The sequence below is a fragment of the Callospermophilus lateralis genome, chromosome 5, assembly GCF_048772815.1.
Source record: "Callospermophilus lateralis isolate mCalLat2 chromosome 5, mCalLat2.hap1, whole genome shotgun sequence".
Lineage (NCBI taxonomy): Eukaryota > Metazoa > Chordata > Mammalia > Rodentia > Sciuridae > Callospermophilus > Callospermophilus lateralis.
The window spans coordinates 25,736,925-25,758,410 of record NC_135309.1 but is presented as its reverse complement, the minus strand read 5'-3'; the positions used below and the strand labels follow the sequence as shown (position 1 = coordinate 25,758,410).

At 44.8% G+C, this 21,486-nt stretch overlaps 1 protein-coding gene across 1 annotated transcript in view; it reads left to right on the top strand.

Annotated features, from left to right (window-relative positions):
- Positions 1-19,857, top strand: part of Adra1b (adrenoceptor alpha 1B) — a 47,532-nt gene extending 27,675 nt beyond the window's left edge. Inside the window, exon 2 of the mRNA XM_076855714.2 lies at positions 19,259-19,857. Coding sequence (XP_076711829.1) covers positions 19,259-19,857 — 599 coding nt within the window. The remainder of the gene's footprint in view (positions 1-19,258) is intronic.
- The last annotated feature ends 1,629 nt before the right edge of the window (positions 19,858-21,486 follow it).

Here is a 21,486-nt window from a genome sequence, read left to right as displayed (position 1 = left end):
AATTTTCATTTCATGGAAACTAAATACATAAAACTTTAAGGCCTCTGAGTCATATTACCCAGTTGCCCTTCAGAAAGCTTGTACCAGTTTATACTCCTACTATCAGGGCATGAATGTTCCTGTATTTGCATCAGCATGAACACAGGGTGCTATCAAATTTGTATTGTTCATTAGAGAAATGAAGCCCAATCTTCTGAGAGCTCCTTTCTGCTTTTGGAGCACACGTGCTGATTGGGACAGTCATTTTCTTTGAATCAATGGTTCTTATTCTTTGTTGTTATATGAGCCCTTTAGAAAATCTTACAGAAGCCAGCTACAGAAAAGGCGTACCTAACTACATCAAATAGCCCCTGATTTTTCAGTGGCTGACAAACACCATTGAGAACTCCTAGGCTGGCGAGAGGCTTAGATGCATCAGTAACACTGAAATTCAAACTTAAAGAAGAACTAACAAACCCAGTCTTCAAATGCTGGTTTTACCACATGATTCCTTTTAACAATCCTGCAGGGGAGAGGAAGCAGATCAGGAGAGACTGGAATAAAATGTGTAGGGATTGGAGGTAGGCAGGTCAAGAGTCTCTTGAGGTCATGTTGTCCTCCACCAATTCACCAAGATGGCAGACCAGCTGGACCAGCCAGCACCAGCCTGACCCTATGGTGGACTTGAGCAACCTCAGAACACACCTGTGAACCTCTTGCCAATTTCACTTCTTCGCTCGCTAGTGATTTTCATGATCTCCCCTGCATCCTGCTCCTTTATGGTTTGCAAAGCCTTGGCTTGGATCAGTCAGACCTCCAGCAACTCCACCCACCTCCTTCCATGATGAGCCGTGGATTAGGGCACAGGGATCGGGAGACAGAAGTCCAGGGCCTGTCCACCCAGCTGCTCTGAATGCTGCTGTGCCAGGCAGATTTTTCGGTGCTCTCTCCTTGGCCTGAGCACGTGCCTCTGGGAGGAATGGGACCGTTTTTCATAATGATCCATCAACACTCAGTGACAGTTTCAGAATTAGGGGTGGAACATCTGCTTCCAGCCTGTAAGGAAGGAGGTAGACAGAGGAATCGGTGAACTTGAGTGAACTGCTCTTATGGGTGACCCAGTGGAGAACTGAGTTCCATCTGAGTGGGCACACCAGGCCACCATGACACACATCAAGAATTCAGGCAGTGGGCCGGGACTGGAATCTGAGCTGCCCTGGCCTGGCTGCCTGGCCACATCCATGTTTGGGGTCTCATTGCACACAGGACCATCTCATCCTGCTCAGAAATAAAGAAGGAGTAGGAATAGGAATGAGGGCCATTTTGCTCTTTTACGGACTGGCTCAGTCCTTCGTCTTCGTCTATTGTTTTTTTTCCATCCAGCCAAGACTTATTCTTCGCCCTCTCCTCTCATTTTCATTCTCTGCATTGCCCATCTACAGATCATGGGAGAATTTGTGAGTTAATTATCCCTTCTCTTCCCACCTTCCCAGGAGCCTGGGACTTTAATTCACAAAGACTGGGCATGGCAGAGGATGACCTTTTAATTCTAAATAATTACAGTTTCTCCCGAATTTGGCAGAGAAGATGAGTCATCTGAAAACGAGTAGATTCACACCCAAACATGGCTCTTCTTTAACCTCCTACAAGTTCCACTCCCCTGCGGAATCTGCTCTACTTTAATTTCCTGTCGGTACCTGATTCCTTGGCGACCTTATCTCGTGAGTGGCAGTAGATGGGAGAGGAGGAACTCAGGGGTTGTTCCGAAATAATTCTGTGAGTCTGAACAAATTACTTCTCTTCTGACCCTCAATTTCAACATCTGTAAAATGGGGACAGTCCATGTTAGCTCCCACCTAGAAATGTGGGGTAACGAACTTTAGGGGTAAGTTATAACACTTGCCACCTGTATGCTCTTAAATCTCTTTCATTATTTCCGTTATTGTTGTTAAATTCAGATCACCATCTTCTATATTTTCTCTGAAAACATTGTAAAGCTTGAGACCATTTCTAGCTGTAGTGAGAGTCGGCACACATTTCCCAGCCTTCTCTGGAATCAGGACACTGTGTAGGCAGTCAGACTTCTCTCAAGAGCTAAGGACCTTCTCCAGTCACTTAAAACACTTGCCCTGTTGCCTTGACACCCCCCACCCACGGAGCGGGTGCTTTTCCCTGCCCTTCCAGCTCCTGTCTCCTTAAAGTATGTGAAGATGGAATCATTTTTTCAGGAACATTCTTGGAAAGTAAAATGTCAAATAGCACCTCCTTCCCTAACTGTCCCCCACATATCTCTCCTTCCCTTTACATCACCGGCACTCCCAATTTTCTTCCAGACACCTCCACATTTATCGCTCCTCTAGACATACAAGCCTCCAGTCTGTGGGAGTCAGACTGGGGTAGCAGACCCAGAGCAGCTCTGGATCAGGCCTGGAATTGAATCTCATCTCTGCCACTGTATAATCTTGAGCAGCTTACTTAATCGCTCTTAGCTACCTTTTTTTTTTTTTTTTCATATATATACTGGACATAATAATTGCACCAACCTCATAAGCTTAAAAGGACTGTATCAGATAATCAGTGAAATCTCCTTGCTCCTCAAATCAATGTTAATCTCCGTGACTGGATGCTCAACCCAGCTGCCGACATCTAGGAGACACTCAATAAAGGCTTACCGCAAAGTGGAGCAAAGCTGGGCGACTTCCCGCTGAGAGTGACAATCCAAAAGCCCATGTCAGATTGAGAATGGAGAACTTTGCTTACATGAAAGAAGGCAGATAAAATCATATTTTCCGAAAAAATCTAGATTTTCTTGGAGAAAAGGAAGTGACATCTGGAAAATGTCCTATTTAGAGGTAGAGCTAGAAGAAGAAGAAACCCACCTCCCACCATCACCTCCTCCTCTGCGAGGCCTGTGCCCAAGCCGCCAGAAATGAGAGCAGAGATGCTCTTAAAAGAGGAATCTAAGAGAATTTAAAACAGAAACAAAACTTTGGGTCTCCTGGAGCAATCTGGGAGAAAGGTGAAGAGGAGCAGAGGTGGACGAAGACAAGGCCAGGGTCAGAAAGCCCAACATCAAGTGTTTCTCCCATGTGTCTGGTGTCTTGGCTCAGGTGCTGTAGCAAAGCCCTGTAGACCAGCTGTCTATGAACAACAGACACTTTTCCTTCACAGTCCTGGAGGGTGGAAGTTCAAGGTCAGGATGCCAGTATGGTTGGATTCTGGTGAGGGCCTCCTCCTGACTGCATGATACTGACTTCTGGTTGCAAACCCACGCGGAGGAAAGAGAGTTTAGAGATCACTCCGGGGTCCCTTTTAAAAGGCCACTACTCTCTCTCATTCTTGAGGGCTCCACTGTCATGACCCAAATACCCCCAAAGGGCCTCGCCTCTTCATATTACTGCATTGGGAGTTGAGGGCTCAACGTGTGGATTTTAGGGGGACGCACACCTTTGCCATGGTGTGTGTGATTTTTCTCTATGGAATCATTACCTTGCCATGATGTGAGCAGAGAGATCATCAAGGGGAATGGAGTCCCAGAAGCAGGAGGGGCCAGATTGAAGTGGGATACCCTCATCCACTCCAGAAATCTAGTCCCTCCCCGGGAGGGCTTCAAACTTCCAGGTTATGGAAAAGGAACACAGGAGATCACATCGCCTAATTTGCAAGGGGTGCAAAGGCCTGATATCCGGGTGACACATGTAAACAGCACAAGCAAAAATACTGAACGTATTCAGACCTTCTTTCATTGGAATTCTCGGAAAACATTCTGCGGCCACAGCAAGCCCGCCTCAGCTCTGTGTCCTATAGGACACCTGTGAGATGAGCAATGAAATATTTTCCAGGTGTCTCTATCTGGAAAGTTTCCCAGCTGTACACAGCCTTCAAGCTCTGAGAGAGGGCAAGAATTTCAGGGTCATTTTGTTTTTTTAAAATTCAACTTTGTTTTTTAACTGAGTCACAAAAGCATAAAAATTGCACGTTAATAAGATACCATGTGATGTTTTAGTACGTGTATATATTGTGTAATGTTGAAATCAGGGTGAACACATCTATCTCCTCACACATCTATCATTTCTTTATGGTGAAAAATCTTCAAAATCCTTTCTTCTAGCTTTTTGAAATGCACAGTGCATCATCATGCTGTGCAATAGCACCCCACAGCTTCCTTAACTGTAACTTGGTACCCAGAGTCATTTCATGACACGCCTGTAGATCTAGACTGAGGGGCAGGATGGAAAACCCATTTTGCTAGAATTTGTACCACAACACCCATTCGGCAGCAAAAATTAATCTGCTTATTAGACGACAGTCATGAGGACAGGCAACGTACTTGGCTCTTGGGTTAGAGCAAGGCAAGAGAAAGCTCTAGAGACGAGCCCCACACCGTGGAGATGGTGGACTGGCCTCACTCACTGTGGTTCAGAAGAACTGAGGGCTGCATATGAGAAGGACAGCATGGTCCCCTAAGGGTATCTGTCAGGAAAGAGAGGGCCAGGCAGGTAGAAAGGAGATGCAGAGCCATACAGGGGTCCCAGGCCAACCTACTCTTGGCAGACCAATTTGGATACAGGAAAAGTTTTGATCTCCACCAGCCAAGGCCAGAACAAAGAGATGAGTCAGAAAGAGGACATCATGAAAGCAGCAAGCAGCTGCTGGGAGAAGGGATGAAAGGCAAGTGTGGAGGCTGATGGTCCCAGTGGCCCAAGCGCACCGTCTTACCATCTGGCTCCCCAAGGCCAGTCATTGTCCCTGTTCTCTCATGGAACCTTTCATCCCAGTCTCCTGGGCCCCTCAGCCCACTGGCAGGTTCACCTGCCCCTTTGGAAGCAAGGATCCAGCACAGTGTGGCCTATGTGTTCTGGGCTCAAAGGAGCTGTCTGGAAGTGTACTTGAACCTTCTCCCCCAACTCTATTCCACCGCCACAGGGTGAGAGCAGGAGGGAGGAGGCCCTGATAGCAATGCAAGCCCCCTTTTGTGTACATACACTGGGGCCTAGAGGGAGGCCAAGACCAGGCCTAAATGCCAGATTCCAGCCCTGCATCATTCCTCTTCTTCCTATATTTTCAATTGTTGTTTATTGCAAAAAAAAAAAAAAAAAAATTCTAAATACAAAGTGAAAATCTTAACATAATCCATCTTTTAGAGGTAGCCCCAATTATGATTTTGTACATATTCACCCAGATTTTTTTTCTGTGAATACATACATATACACACACACATAGTTTTTTATATAAAAAATTAGATTATATTAGACATAACTCCCTGAAGTTTCTGTTATGTACAACATTACATCTTAGTTTACCGTTTTAGTAGATGTGTGGTTTTTTTTATGTGACTGCTACATGATTTCCTTTACAATCCCCTATTGTTGGAAATTTAGGTTATTTCCCAGTTTGGGGGAACTGTCTGCTGCATTTCCTTATACTTTCACCTTGGCTCCCTCTGGGGAGTACTTCTGGAGGGTAAATTCCTGAATATTGAACTTAGATCAAAATCCATGATCAAAGGCTGGGGATGCAGCTCAGTTTTAGAATGCTTGCCTGGCATGTGCAAGGCCCTAGGTTTGATCCCTAGTACTGAATTTTTTAAAATACTCAGTTAAATTTTAGCAGATAATGAAAAAAAAAGAGATAATTTTATCAGATAATGCAGATTTCCTATCCCCAATTTTTACCCCCACTGAGAATGTATGAAAATGTTGGTTTTTCCCCTACCCTTGCCAATTGAGCCTAGCACTTTTTAAAGTATCTTCTACACTAATAGATCTAAAATATGTAGCTGCTTCTTATTTGCATTATTTACTTTGTAAAGGAATTTTATTTTTTGCATTAATTCATTATGAACTGTACTTACCTTGTTATTTGCTTATCCATGTGATTCATTTAGTTTTATAGAGTTGTTTTTCTCTCACTGATTGCAAAGAGAGCTTTTTTTGTTTTTTGGGATACAAATACTTCTTTCAATTCTTCTTTTAACATTGTTTTTGAAGTCTGAAGCCTTATTAAAAAAAAAAAAAAAGTCCCAGACAAATTTATACCTTAAAAGGTCTTTCCTATTTCAAAATTATAAAAATATATTCCTATACCCTCTTCTGATAGTTTAATGGTTTTTCTATATTTAAAATCTTGGGTCAGTCCAAGTTTATTTTTGTGTAAGAAATAAAGTAAAGATCCAGCCGTATTTCTTTATAAATGGCTATCCTGTTGCCTCAACATCATTTATAGAATAACCTATTTTTTTCCCACAAGCATTGAAATGGCATATAAAGTTCTTGTGGTTATTTCAGTCTCTTTCTAAACTATAAAATTTTATTGATAGTTCTGTCTTTTCCTCCACTTTCTGCCCAAAGTATTTTTAATTACTATGATTTTATGGAAAGGGTGAAATTACCCATTTCCCCCACATCTTCCCCACTACTCCTCTTCATTTCCATTTACCTGGATATTTTTCTCATGTCTATTCTGCTATATTCCATATTTCTATATGTTTGATTCTGGATCATTTATCTTCTCTCCCTTCTTGTTGGGGTTTCAAGATCATTTTGAACTTCCAGGGGAATGAGGAGAGAACTGAAGTTATCCTGGATACAGACTTCCTTTACAGAAGCAAACTATGCCTCTCCATTTATGCACGTCTTCTTTTTATGCTCCTTATAAAATTTTATGGCTTCCTTCCCATAAGTCTCACCAATGTTCAGTTTCTAAAAGCATTTTATGGGGAAATTGCTATTTCCCATGAGATCAAAATATGGAACCTTCATTTGGCACCAAAGATGGCCCCATGGGTGCTGCAGAAACCATTCTATCCCATCTGCTCCCTGCTATGGGCCTCTGCCAGGAGGTAGCTCCCCCACAGGAAGTTGGAATGGGCCCATCTATTAATCAGCGGGTAATCAATGGTCACTGACTGTATGCCCAGCCCTATGCTGGAAGTATAAAACCCAGATCTGTCTATAAGGAGCATTCACACTGTCTAAAGAGAAAAGAGGCACATCCTCTAACAATGAAATTCTATATTAACCCATGTACTATGGATGCTGGTGGTAAATTATAAAACAAGAGGCTTAGAGCAGTCGGGGAAATTTTCCAAAGAGATCAGAACTGAGCTGGATGGTGGCATGTGGTTACCATTTGGATAAGTAAAGAAGAGAAAGAAAGCAAAATACAAGCAGGGAAACCAATCAACAACCATTGAGTCTGCATCTTCCATGAACCTGCTGCTGAGCTAGGCACCTGTGAAGAGGAGTTACAGGCTCAGCAAATATTTTTACACATTTGCAAAAGTCAGACTCTGTGTTGGGTGCTAGGAAAAACAAAATAAGAAAGACTGACTTGGCTTCCATGAGTGTACAAGCAAGGAAAATGATACTCCCTTAAATAAATAAAGTTCGGTAGCTATTATGATAGAACTCTGTGGGGACAGTAGCCAAGGTTCTTACTCAGGGGACTGAGTGGTTCTTGGGTACATATGGATGGCATTCTGTGGGCCTGTGTAATGTATGGAGTTAAATTTATCTGGCTAGCACCTTTTGTTCCATTATCCCAGATGTGGAACACCTATCAAAACTTAAATTGAGCAATAAAGGCATCATTTACAGTAATTTGCAAGTTATGGTCACAGAATTGAAAACTTGGAACTTAATGGGTTGACCAGTATTGCCAGCTTAAAAGAACCAGAGGGGCAGAGAGACACAGAGTTCCTGGCTTCTAGATGCACATTTGAGGTTTGATGGCCAAATAAAAAATATATAAAGACACAACCACAAAAGACATAAGTAAACAAAGTGATTCTTCCGCTACCCCAGAAATGCACTAAGAGTTGAGGGAAAATTCCTGCGTATTAAGGGAGCTGCCCAGCTTGGAGCCAGGCAGATCTAGGTTTGAATTCTAATTTGACCCCTTCGTCGCTGTGTGATGTTGGGTGAGGGCCCAACAGGCAGCACCTAGACTTCTACATTTGTAAATGGAGAATTACAGAATCCAACCCGGCTTCCTGCCCACTGTGAGGATGAAATCAGGGAGCTCAGGTGTCACCCACGCTGTGGCAGGCCTTCTCAGCACGTTCATTCCGTCCTTCTGCTGTCACACTCCAGAGGAAAGTGGTTATGAGAAGCAGGATTCCAGCGGGGGCCCAGAACGGAGGGAGAGGAGGACAGGAGGAGGGACAGGGAAAGGGCATCCGCTCTGACCAGCGGACCGCATGAATCAAGCGAAAGGGGCCAGAAGAGTGAGCATGTGTCACAAGAGTCCGTTAATTGCAGCCAAGTTGAACGGGTCTTAAATTCCAGCCTAAGCAGTTTGAACTTTATCCTACTAACTATAAGAGCTGCTGGAGGACTGGGGGCAAGGGAGTCCATCCCATGGGGAGGTGGCTCTCAGCCCAGTCTTTGCTGGTCACTGGATCCCAAGATATTCAGGAAAACAATTTTTAAAAAATAAAGTTGCAATGTGGGCTAAGGCAATACTTCTCACCTCCAGTTGTTTTTAAAAAGATGCACTGGCTCAGACAGTCTGCATCAGCACGTAGGTGCTGCTTATCTGAGAACCTCAACCTTCATATTAGCCCGGGGCTAATATCCATTTTACTATTTTTATTACTATTCTTATTCATACAATACCTGTTGGCTGAGTGCTTGTCTTGGGTCAGGCACTGTGCTAGGCCCTGAGCAGAGAAAAGAACCTCTCTTTCCTCGATGTTCACTGTCTAATCAGAGAAGATGAGACATAAACCCCAGCAACTATAATTCAAGGTAGGAAATGGTAAATGCCACATTTTAGGTTCAGAAAAAGCACTTGGACAAGTCAGCAGAGAGAGAAATTGTTCCCAGTTCAGGGAGAAATTGCCTAGAATTTATTGAAATGAATGGAAGCATCTTTTTCTTATGATTAGGAAACCTGGGCTTCAGGGTTGGACTTTAATCCTAGCCTACTCTTTTCTGAGCACGTGATCTCATTGACCTCTTAAGCCTCAGTTTCCTCATCTTAAAATGAAATTCATAATAGCAAGACTGCTAGAAGGGTTGTTTTAGAGAATGTTTATAAACACTACCTAATGACTGGTTTAGGAACCAGTTATTGTAAATGGTGCCTTTGGTGATTATCATTGTTTTCAGCATTTACTTTAAAACTCAACATGGGTCTCTTGGCCCCAAAGATACTATATTTGTTGGTTAAGTTTATGTTCCAGGGTTAAATGGTAAATGAAAATGGAAAACCCTTGAAGGGAATTTCCAAATCCAAAGGAACTTCCTCTCACAAAGCCAGTGCTGAAAGAATTAGAAACTCTTTAAAAATTTTCTAGTTTTTATGGGGCCGAATTCTGTCAGCTCAAGATTCATGGCTTGGCCGAAGGTGTAACCAAATGCTCCTAGTAAGAACCACTTTGGAAAAAGAGTTCCACTCCATTTACAAGTTGATCAGAATGGTTTCACCACCCACAGCTCCCCTGAGGGCATGGGCTGGTCTGACACTAACTTGTGAAATAAGTCAAATCAAAATTGATAATCCTGGATTCACAGAATGTCAGCACCTGGAGGGATCTTAGAAACCACTGGGCCCAACATTGACATTCCTTGGACCAGATAAATGATGCTGCAGGTCCCCAGGCCTCGCTGCAGTCTCCACACCTGTTCATTGGCTCACTCTTTGAACCCATACTCAGTGAAGGCCTGTGGATGCATATGTAAATAATGGAATATGCAAAAAATAGAAAGATCAGCTCACTTACTTCCTGCAGAAAGGGGAAGAGGGCACACATTGGGAACCAATAGGGAAGTCTGCTGGGCTTAACAATAAGAAGTTTCATTTCAAAGCATTCTTTCTCTTACCTGTGGGGCCCTTGGTCACATGCTGCTGTCCATCTGAGTTCATCTCTTGATTTATAAGGTAGGGTAAATCCCTTCTTCCTCATAGAGCCATGGGGATTAAACGAAAGGGCAGGGTGGGAGGGGAAGGGAGGGGGCATAGGGTTAGAAATGATGGTGGAATGTGATGGACATTAATATCCAAAATGCATGTATAAAGACACAAAGTGGTGTGAATATACTTTGTATATAACCAGAGGTATGAAACAATGTGCTCTATATGTGTAAAATGAATTGTAATGCATTCCACTGTCATATATAAATTAAAAAATTAATTTAAAAAAATTAAATAGGGCAAAGAAAGGTGGCTGACACCTAACAAGATGTTAACCACAGCATCTTTTGGTTGGTTGTGTTTTTTTTTTTTAACTTTTCAATAATATTCACTGGATTTTCCCAATGACAGAAGTAGTTTGTGTTTACAGAGACAATTTTGGAAAACACCAAAAAGCACAGAAAAGGAAAATCCATCCATAATTCTCCCAATTAAGGTTAATCAGTGCTGATGTTCCAGCATATATCCTTCCAGACATTTCTATCCAAAAACATATACGTTGTTTGCCTGTGAACTGTACTGAGGGTGATTAAAAGCCTTTGTTAGATGCTGCTGAGATTCAAATTCTAATTCTGTGTCACCCACTAGCTTTGTGACTCAGTAACCTGAGTTTCTGTTCTCCTGGGTGTAATAATCATGGTGTCCAGGCCCAAGCATGGAGGTGGGAGCATGGGGAGGTTGGTGTGGATGGCAACCGTAGAGCTGAGCAGGGCACAGTCACATGGAACTGTCCCAGGATCACGGCCTGCTGAAGGGGTCAAAGGAAGGCCAACAAAAGCTGAGCATTTAGCCCAGGGCCAGGCACAGAGGAAGCATTTGATAAATGGGACCTACTATTCTACAAACACGCCCCCATATTTCTAAAGAGCGGAGGTTCAACAGGGTTGTGACCTTCACTGCTCACTGTTTACTGTTCAGATTTGTGAGATGGCCCCTTAAGGGTGACCTGCTAGAACCATGTCCTGCCAATAACTGCTTCTCCCTGTGCAGGTGCTGCCCAGCATTAGCCTTTGAATCTCACACTTCATAATCCTTCTAAATCACCCTTAGCCACTCAAAAGTCCCTTCTCCCCAAACTCCATCTCCTACTCCCCCCACCCATCATAAATAGGGTAAAATAATGCAAAGGCCTCACGTAGGTAGAGAGCTTTCACCCTCTCTAAGCCCTTCCAGAAGTGTCTTCTCTTTAGGTCTGCTTAATAAGCCTAAATTAGAGGTTGCCAGGCAGGGGCTGCCAGAGTGGGGCCTTGGGACCACGACCAGCGTATGGTTTACCAGGGATGCACCTCACCTGCAGGTCAAGTTCACGATGGATCTGGATGGTGTCCAAGATAGTTTGAAATGACAGCTAGAGAGATGGTACAAGAAACTCTGAGTCCCATCTTCCATCATTCAGTCATGAGCAGATATTTATTTTGCACCTACTATGTGCTGTTGGCTCTCCAGTGAGAAAGTGATTATCTGCTCACGTCTGTTTCCGTCCTTTAGAATCCACAAAGAGGAAAACTTCCCGCTCTAGGGCCCAAAATGTCTTCAACTCCTCTCAATTCCTCCTGGAGCAATTCAGAAAGTACTGAAATTGATTTTGTTTTCATCTTATTTTTCTCAACCATGACTTTTCATTTGTGACAAATGATGCAGGTTTTAAAACAGTGATCGAAAGTCTCCTTCAAAAGAATTTAGTGTAGATACCAAAAGTGAATTGGTTTAGAGAAAAGCGCGAATGCACCAGGGAAATTACATCGTTATGTGGTGTGCATGTACAAATTCCTGACCACAAATCCCACCATTATGCACAACTGTAAGGTACCAATCAAAAGTATTTTAAAAAATAAAGAAGAAAAGAAAAACATAAATAAAAGGTAGTCCAGGGCTGGGGTCATGGCTCAGTGGCAGAGCACTTGCCTAGCATGTGTGAGGCACTAGGTTCGATTCTGAGCACCACATATAAATAAATAAAATAAAAGTCCACCGACAACTAAAAAAAAAAAAAAAAAAAAAAAAATCTTTTAATTAAAAAAAAAGGAAGTCCAGGTGGCAGAGTGATAGATGCTTAGCAAACCTAGACTTGAGGTAGGTGAGTCATAGCCCTCCCAGGGGAGTTACTTTAAGACCATAATGGTTACTGACTCTTTAAGACCATAATGACCCTATGGGCCCTCCTGCTAGAAAACTGCATGAATGTTTAGCAGGCTCTGGATCTGTGTGGGAAAGAGCCCTGAGCAAGAGCCCCAATGCCTGGTGAGCACAGAAAACCTCATGGTCCTCTTCTCTGCCTTCCTCCCCTCTGCGGCAGCCACTCTGGCATCAACAGCCGGTGGGCAGTCCTGAAGCAGCACATTTGAAGCAGTCCTAGCAGATCCATTTACTGAGTGTTTTCAGTGTGCCAGGCCTTTGCCAAGCCTACACTCACCTCATCCACCCAGAGGAGAGCTATCACCAGGTTCATCTCCAAGGTCACACTGCAGGAAATGCCAGGGCTAGAACCTGAACCCAGATCTACCGACCTGTGGCATCTGAACACTAAACCCGCCGCCTCGATCCATAAACATTGGTTGATGAGATGAGTGGCCACTGAACATGTCCTAGTGACTCTGCTGTGTACCATGGAGTGACTGTGCGAGTCATTCACCTTCACCAAGCCCCAGTAAAAGAAGGAGGCTCGCCCAGCCTGGCAGGTCAATCATCAGCATTATGTCATGAGCGAGAAAAGTGGAACCAGGTTCAGGGACATGCCGAGCAAGCTGGTGACATTATCAAAGAACCCAGCACAGCCTGACTTCCAGCACGAGAGCCAGCCTTCCAGGAACCTATAATTCCTGTTGTATTGACTCCCCTCTCCTGGCAGCTTCATGCCCAGTAAAAAGTCTGTTTGGGCTCCCAGGGAAAGAGATCCCTGTCACTCTTTCATGCCAAAGAGGCTTAGCACCTTTCCTAATTAACTTCAGCTTTTGGATCCCACCAGGAGAGGCTGGTGCAGCAAACAAGTCCTCTAATCCTAGTAGCTAGTGAGTTGCTGGGGGGAGAGGGAAGAGGGAGGGGGAAATGCTGGTGGCCTGGTCATCCAGTCCCTGACTCACACTGCCCCTCTGCGGTGGGTCTGGGGAAACAGGAGTATCCTGGCAGGAATAGGAAGGGCTCTGGGCGCCGCTGGTTCATGCAGACTCTGAATTTCAAGACTGGAAAGGACCCCCATTCAAACCACTAAATTAAAGAAGGAAATTGAAGGAGGAAATCTGAGGTCCAGAACAGGAAAGCAAGTTACCAAACACAGGTTTTCTAAAGTGAAATTTCCAGCCCAGTTAGTGATACAGAGGTTGCATCATTATTATGTGGTGAGTTACTGTGGATGTGGAGTTGATTGGGTGGCAGACACCTAGTAGTGTTCAGGGTGCCCGCAAAGGACTTGACATGCTTTGAAACAACTTCAGGAGGGTTCGATTCTCAGCACCACATATAAATAAATAAAATAAAGATCTACTGACAACTAAAAAAAATTGTTTTAATTCAAAAAATAATTAGTCCAGGTGGTGGAGGGATGGGTGCTTAGCAAACCGAGACTTGAAAGAGGGAGGGGGAAACAACTCCAGGAGGTCACTAATATTATAAGCCCCATTTTTCTGAAGAGAACCTGAGGATTAAGGAGAATATGAAAATTGCCAGTCACATGGTGAGAGAGCCAAGATTCCATCCCAAAGAGTGCCATTCCAACAAGAAAGGAGACTCCTTGTCAGAAGTCACTGAGGGCTTGTTCAGGGTCAGGAGGTGCCATGCTGGGGGTCTGCGGGAGAAGAAAATAATTGAATGCAAATGAGACAAGAAGGCAAGCCCTTGTTCACCCACCGACATTCCAGGGTTAAAAAAAGGCTAAAGGAAACTGGGGAGATGGGGAGGTGGGGAGAATGTCAGGCTGCTCAGCATGAGGATGAATTGGTACTACCAGTTCGGAAGGCAATTTAGTTAGCTGTCAGTGTATAAATGTGGGGCTGACCCAGTAATTCCTCATGGGGGAATTTACTCTACAGAAATGTTCAAACATGCAGAATGTGAATTGCTTAAGGCTTTCTATTGCTGCAGTTTGTAACAGTCAAAAATTGGAAATCAATCACCTATTTGACTAGCATTGGAGAAGGTGTTAAATAAACTACTAAATACACAGTATTGCAGGGACAAGGCGGGGGGGTGAAATAGCATAATATATATCCTGACCTGGGAAAATACAAACACTCTAAGCAAAGAAAGCAATTTAGGGAAAGGTATTGCAAATATGACTCCATTTTTTTTTTTAATCTAGAAAGAATAAAAACAAAGCTGTTAACTCTGGTCCCTGGTGCTTGAATGGAGAAAGAATTTTCACTCAATATAGATTTTTTTTGAAACATGTAATTTTTTAACACAGCATGTATCATTTTTGTAATAAAAATATACAGATCTGGAGGGGAAAAGAAAATAAATGAAAATATGTCTCCTGACCAGAAGGAATTTACAACCTGGGTGTTGAACAAGGACTCAGCCAGCCCGGGAATGGCTTAACATAGCAACAAGCAAACAAGAGAACAGGGTGATCTGCTTGTACATTTTATATGGGGTGCAGAAGAAAGAACTCCGTCTGATGTGGATGGGGCTGATGGGACAGAGTTCCTGTGGAAGTTGACTGAGCTAGCTGTGAAGCACAGTGCAGCCTCTGTATCTGAAGGATCTGAATCCAAGAATTCAGCTAACCCTGGATTGATTCAGGGGGAAAATTGCATCTGTATTGCACAAGTCCAGATTTTTTTTTCACTTATCATTATTCTCTAAAGACTACAGTATAGGCAGGCATGGTGGCAGACCTGTAATCCCAGTGACTCGGGAGACTGAAGCAGGAGGATGGCAAGTTCTACACCAGCCTTAGCAACTAAGTGAGATCTTGTCTCAAAATAAAATATAGAAAGAGCTGGAGATGTGGCTCAGTTGTTAAAAACCCCTGGGTTCAATCACTGAAAGGAAGGAAGGAAGGAAGGATGGCAGGGAGGAAAGAAAAGAAAAAGAGAGAGAGAAAGAGAGTACACTGCTATTTAAATAGTGTTGGCATCCTTTGAGGTATTATAAATAATCTAGAGATTATTCAAAGTATAAAGAAGGATGTATATAGTTTATATGCAAGTATTATGCCATTTCATATGAGGAATTTGAGCATCTGCAGATTTTGATATCTACAGGAGGTCCTAGAACCAATCTCCTGAACATGTAGATAGAAAACTACATACTTCAAAGTGGTCACCATTTATTATTATTTTCAAGTTGTCAGGCCATGTGTCAAAGTATTTTACATGGCCAGGCGCAGTGGCACATGCCTATAATCCCAATGGCTTGGAAGACTGAGACAGGAGAATCACGACTTCAAAGCCAACCTCAGCAACTGTGAGGCGCTAAGCAACTAAGTGAGATCCTGTCTCTAAATGAAATACAAAATAGGGCTGGGGAATGTGGCTCAATGGTTAAGTACCCCTGAGTTCAATCCCCGGTATCAAAAAAAGTATTTTACATGGATATTTTCATGTATTCATAAGCATTTTATAAAACAGATATGTTCCCCATTTTGCACATAAGAAACTTGAGGTTGAGAAAGCTAATTAACTAATTAACATTTCTAAAACCAAACAGCAAATTCCTAAAGAGAACATCCAATAACAAGTAGGCTCATGTCAACCAAAACCCTGTGCTCCAACCACTTTCCCACACTGCCTAAATTGAGGATCCAAAAAAAATGACTTTCTTCTAAGAGGGGTAAACAGCTCAAGGTGCCCAAACCTGAAATGTGCTGTAAATGCTCATGAGAAAGGTCATCTGCACTCCCTTACTTAGGCTCAATACTTTTCAGGGCTATGGTCCTGGAAGGATACTTGATAAGAAATAAAGGCAAAGATCCAACCTGCCTTTGCTCGTGGCAAGGTGCCTCCAGTAATAAAGAAGGTAAAGAAGAATCTGAAAAGATATGCCATGCTGCCCAGGGGGACACAATGACATTTATGCCCATATCCTAAGGCCACGTGTACTCTGTTGCAATGGCCCGTTAGCTACCGCAGGGCACATGCCACATCCCAAACTCAGCTCTGTATATCCACACCTTGTCAGTGCCTGGCACTTGTCAGGAGCTCAGTAATTCTGGAAAGAATTAATGAATGAAAAAAAATGGATGAGTGTATAAAAATTTAAATAGCTACCACCATCATATGCTGGGGTCCTGGTGTCAAAAAATGGGACCCAATAGCACCTTCCTCAAGACTGACTTCCCACTCCTAAGATTATTAAACGGGCTAACGGTGCAAAAAGTTTAGCACATTTCCTGTAGAGCACACATGCAATGTGAATGGCGGCTATTAGCATTACTGCTATTTATACATTCTTCGTAAGAGTTGACCCCTCGGGATGCGTCCCCACTATTTCATTTATTCCCTGTTTCACCACCATCTTCAACAGAGTTGGCACCAAGGAAAGTTATTTGCTCTCAGTAAACATGGCTTCCCTGCTCTGGGTCCTCCCCACCTTTGGCCACAACTGTCTTTTCACTCTCAGCTGCCATCCTATATGTCCCCACACAAAGGGACATGCCACCTGTACACAGGCTCATCAACATTTACCCTCCTGGGGTAATGCACAAGGCTCCCTAACCTTACCTCCATCTCTCCTGCTTCCCACTTTGTCAAGACCAGTTTCTCAGGCCCTTCAGATGCAGTGATGCAAATAAGCCCATCACCATGGACAAAGACAGCCCACTCCATTGTGGGATTCTAGGTGTTCACACGCCATAGCAGCATCTCGGGTGGGGCCTTCTGTGTGGTGCCTTAATTCAAAGGACTCTCTTCAGTGGTAGGACGCAAACCTAATGACCTGGCCCTTGTCACAAATCAGACCATGAGGTGCCATTGCCATCTGCCTCACCACAGCACGTAGCCATCTCTCATATCTCCTCTCTGAGGTGAGAAATGAGGCCAGAACTTGGGAGTTAGCATTTATATTCCAGGTATGAGTGACCCCTGTTCCCAGATTAAATCCCTGACTACCTCGGTCCTGCACCAGAAGCCCAGTCATCTCCCACCAGCTACCACCACTGGGTTGCTAAGCAGAGAAGACTTGAGTTCCCTGTAAAATAGACAAACCTCATACAATCAAGAAGGTGAAGTGCTCCAAGGGGGAAATGCAAGCATAACCCAAAATCAAAAATAGGAATTCTTTCGTGCCACCACCTGTGGAATTTTCAGCTACTCTCAGATCTTCATTGTCTCCATATGCAAAATGGTTGGTCTTGACAAGTGCTAACCACCCCCCATTCAAATATCTAGGCATGCTCAATCTTCATTCAATAAATAAATTCAAAGATGACCCCACAGATCAGGTCCTTGGGAAACTCACAGTCTGACAGAGGAAAATAAAAGTTTTTACACCACAGGCTGGGTGACAGGGTTCAGATGTGGCTTAAAGATACAAAATATTCTGTAAAGTGTAATCCCATTTTTAATATGCAAATGTATATATACAACAGAAAAAAATCTGAAAGTATATGTGCCAAAATGTGATTTTTCTGCATTGCAGGGTTATGCTTGCTTTTTAAAAATATTTTTCTTCCTTTTGGCTTTTTTGCATTTTCCCATCTTTTCCAAAAAAGGTATTACTGATAGCATCTTTTTATTTCAAAAACATATTTTGTATTCAAATAGTTTAAATCTTAGCTATATTGCAAACATTCTGTGTGACCTGGGGCAAGCCACTTACCCTCTCCAAGTCTTGTTTGCCTTATACTTAAAATGGAAATGGTTTTTAATTTGATATTGTCATAAAATGTTTTTGGATCTCAAATTCAGAGGAATGAGTTAATCATGTTTCAGGATTCATAACATCTCATCCTCATCAGTCTATGGCAGACTCTCTCTCTTATTTTAATGATTTATTTCCTTTTATTCCCATTCTCCATTCCCAAGTCCATCTGCCTTTACCCTTGGGCAAATATTCTGTGTTTAACATGTCATTTTAATTTGAGAGTATTTCTACAAAATGCTTATGGTTGTGTGGTGAATTACTTAAGTGATATTATGTCATAAATCTCATTCTATTTCCTCCTTTTTTTTTTCATAAGGAATGATGTACTTAAGATCCTTCTATATCACTGTGTGGACATGTCATCCTGGGTCTCTAAGTAGTAGATAATCTCCATGAGTGCATCTACCTCATTCTGTCTTTCCCATGGAGGGACACCCAGGTTTTCTCCAACTCCCTGTCACCACAAACTACACCACCTTGAGCATTCTTATACACGTCCCCTTATAGACTTTGTGAAAATACATTGAGATCTGTAGCCTAGAGCAGAAGAGCTGGGTCACAACGTGCTGGGAGCAAGCTGTGTGGAGGCTCGTGATTTGTGCCCAGCCAGAGACTCCAGCAACAACGTATACACTTAATTGGACCAAGTGGTGCCAAGGTCTTCTCCAAAATGTCTGAGCCTCGGCCATGCAGAAAGCTACCCATGTCCCTGCACTTCTGCCTATCTAGTTTCCTAATGTGTGCCAGCCTAACAGATATGTTACATCTCTTTGTGGTTTTCATTGTAATTTATTTGACTGCCTAATATTTTGTGCATCTTGTCATATGATCATTAGCCTTTGAGCTTCCTATTACATAAATTGCCTGTTCATTTTCTTTGCCCATGTTTCTCCTGGGAATACTATTTCTTGTTTATATAAGAAGTTCCTTGTCTTCTAAATATCAATCCCTTAACTCTTTGGGATATTATAAATAACGTCTTCCCATTCTTGCCTGGTGGTTTATCCTTTTGAAGTGCTAAGTCATTTTTCTTCACCCCCAAGATCAAAAAGATAGTCCTTTAGGTTGCCTTTATTTTTTACCTTTAAAAGTCTGCCTTTTGGGTTTAGGTCTTTTGCACATGTCCTATCTGCCATGGAAACAAATCAGCATATATTTATAGGTAGAGTGCCTGCCACAGAGCCTGTCCCCCAAAGACATGTGCAATAATGGGGATTGTTGTCACGTGGGTAGAGTGGGGTACTGCCATCCTATATGTAAATATAGGATACATAGACACCCTATGTGTAAATCTACATATAACGGAGCTCAGAAGCTGTTTTGGGAAAGGTTTCAGGACAGAAGGGAAATGACTGAGGTTGTCCCTATGAGGGAACATGGGATTCTTTGATTTTGAAAGGAAAAGCTGTCCTTCCAGGCAGACAGTGGCTTGGGGAAACTGCGGGGATCAGGAAAGGCGCGCGGGCTGGCACTGCTTAGGGGGAGGTAGGAGGAGAGAGCTGAATACTCACCAGCTGCTGTCTGTTTCTGCCCGCGCCCTCCCCACCCCTTCCCGCTGCAGGCTCCCTGTTCTCCACCCTGAAGCCCCCCGACGCCGTGTTCAAGGTGGTGTTCTGGCTGGGCTACTTCAACAGCTGCCTCAACCCCATCATCTACCCGTGCTCCAGCAAGGAGTTCAAGCGCGCCTTCGTGCGCATCCTCGGGTGCCAGTGCCGCGGCCGCCGTCGCCGCCGTCGCCGTCGCCGCCTGGGCGGCTGCGCCTACACCTACCGGCCGTGGACGCGCGGCGGCTCGCTGGAGCGCTCGCAGTCGCGCAAGGACTCGCTGGACGACAGCGGCAGCTGCCTGAGCGGCAGCCAGCGGACCCTACCCTCGGCGTCGCCGAGCCCGGGCTACCTGGGCCGCGGCGCGCCACCGGCCGTCGAGCTGTACGCCTTCCCCGAGTGGAAGGCGCCCGGCGCCCTCCTGAGCCTGCCCGAGCCGCCCGGCCGCCGCGGCCGCCAAGACTCGGGTCCGCTCTTCACCTTCAAGCTGCTGGCGGAGCCCGAGAGCCCCGGGACCGACGGGGACGCCATCGGGGGCTGCGAGGCCGAGGCCGACGTGGCCAACGGGCAGCCGGGCTTCAAGAGCAACATGCCCCTGGCGCCCGGGCAGTTCTAGGCCCCCGCACAGCTTCCTTTCCCGGGGAGGAGCCACCGTGGGGGGAGGGCGGGAGGGGAGTGTCAGCGCCGGGGGACAGGGCCCGAGGGAGCGGGGGAGGGGGGCGGGAGAGGGGCAGCTGCTTTTCTGGCAGGGGCATGGGTGCCAGGTACAGCGCCACGAGCTGGGCCGAGCATGCTGAGAGCCTGGGGGACCCGACGCCGGCCGGGATTTACGTCTCTCTCCCTCTCTCTCTTCTCTCTGTATATATATAAACGAGTCTCTCTCTTCATGTATTTAACTGTGGGTACACGTGCGTGTGTCTGTGCGGTGTACGTGTGGTCTGCATGTGTGCGTGTGTTGGGGGCCGCCCTCGCGGGCAGAGCGGGTGTGCGCCCCGGAGACAGCCAGCCGGGGTGCTGTTTGTCTCGTGACTTCGTACCTCTTAAGCCCCTCCTTGTTCTTCACTGAATGATGGCACTTTGATGGGGTTGGAAACAAAGTCAGACATTAAAGATCATTTCTCCTGTGCGCCTTTGAGTAAGTACTTTGTGAACCGGGTGACAAGATGGGATTTGGGATTTCTGTTTCCTTCCTTCCCCTTCAGGTCAGATTGGATTCTGGGTTTTGGACGATCATACAGTAAAGCTGCACGCAGGGCCCTCCCATGGGTCTGTGGACAATAGTTTGCTAGATCCCCTTGGTCCCAATTTCTGTTATGCCACAACTGCCTTCCAGCAACATACAGTGGTCCCATCCAGAGAGAACACACAAAGGCCATGAATCTGGACCCCTGTTAGCCCTGCAAATACAACTTCAACGGAGACCAGACCCAGCCCTCCGGGAACCCACTCTCACTGAGAGGTAAGAAGGTCGAGCGATCCTATTCAAGTGGGACAAGGACTAGGGTGGTCTGCCACCCTTCCCTTGTCCAGACCATCAAGCTCCACCTCCCTTTGGGGAGGATGGGAGAGGATGGTGGAGTGCTCTGGGCTCTTGGAAGGGGACTTGCCCCATATGTGGGTTGGATTTGGAAGAATTTGCATCTTCCCAGTTTCCCATCCAATATGTGGACCTACCCTTTGAAATTTAAAAGCCAGGAATTTGACACTTTTTGTCTGGCTTCCCAGTGGGCACTTACTTCCAGCTGGTTTGGCTGGAGTCTGAGGCCCACCACCACCACCACCACCACGAGTTAGTTCACTAAAGTGTGGGTGGAAGGGGACACAGGTGCAATTGATTCCCAGTCCCTCTCTGATCTCACCACACACACTGGCCTGTTTGCTTTTCTTCAAATGGGGGATAGCCTGGCTCCCCCCTCGGGGCCTTTAGGCTTGCTGTTGCATCTGCCTAGAGCCCCTTTCTCCCTCACATCTTTCACCTCTCTCCTCAAGTGTCACCTTCTCAGAGATCACCTGGCTTGACTTCCCCATTACTGATGCCACCCTGCACTCCCTACCGCCCTCTCCACTTTCCTTTTCTCCATAGAACTAAGCACCACCTAGCATACCCTTTTGAAGGTATTTTCAAGTGTGGTCTATCTCCCGACACATGCTGGAAATGTGCGTTCCCTGAGGGTAGGGATTTCTGCCTGTTCTGCTCAGTTCTATTCTCAGCACTTAAAGCAGTCCCCTGGCACATAGTAGGTGC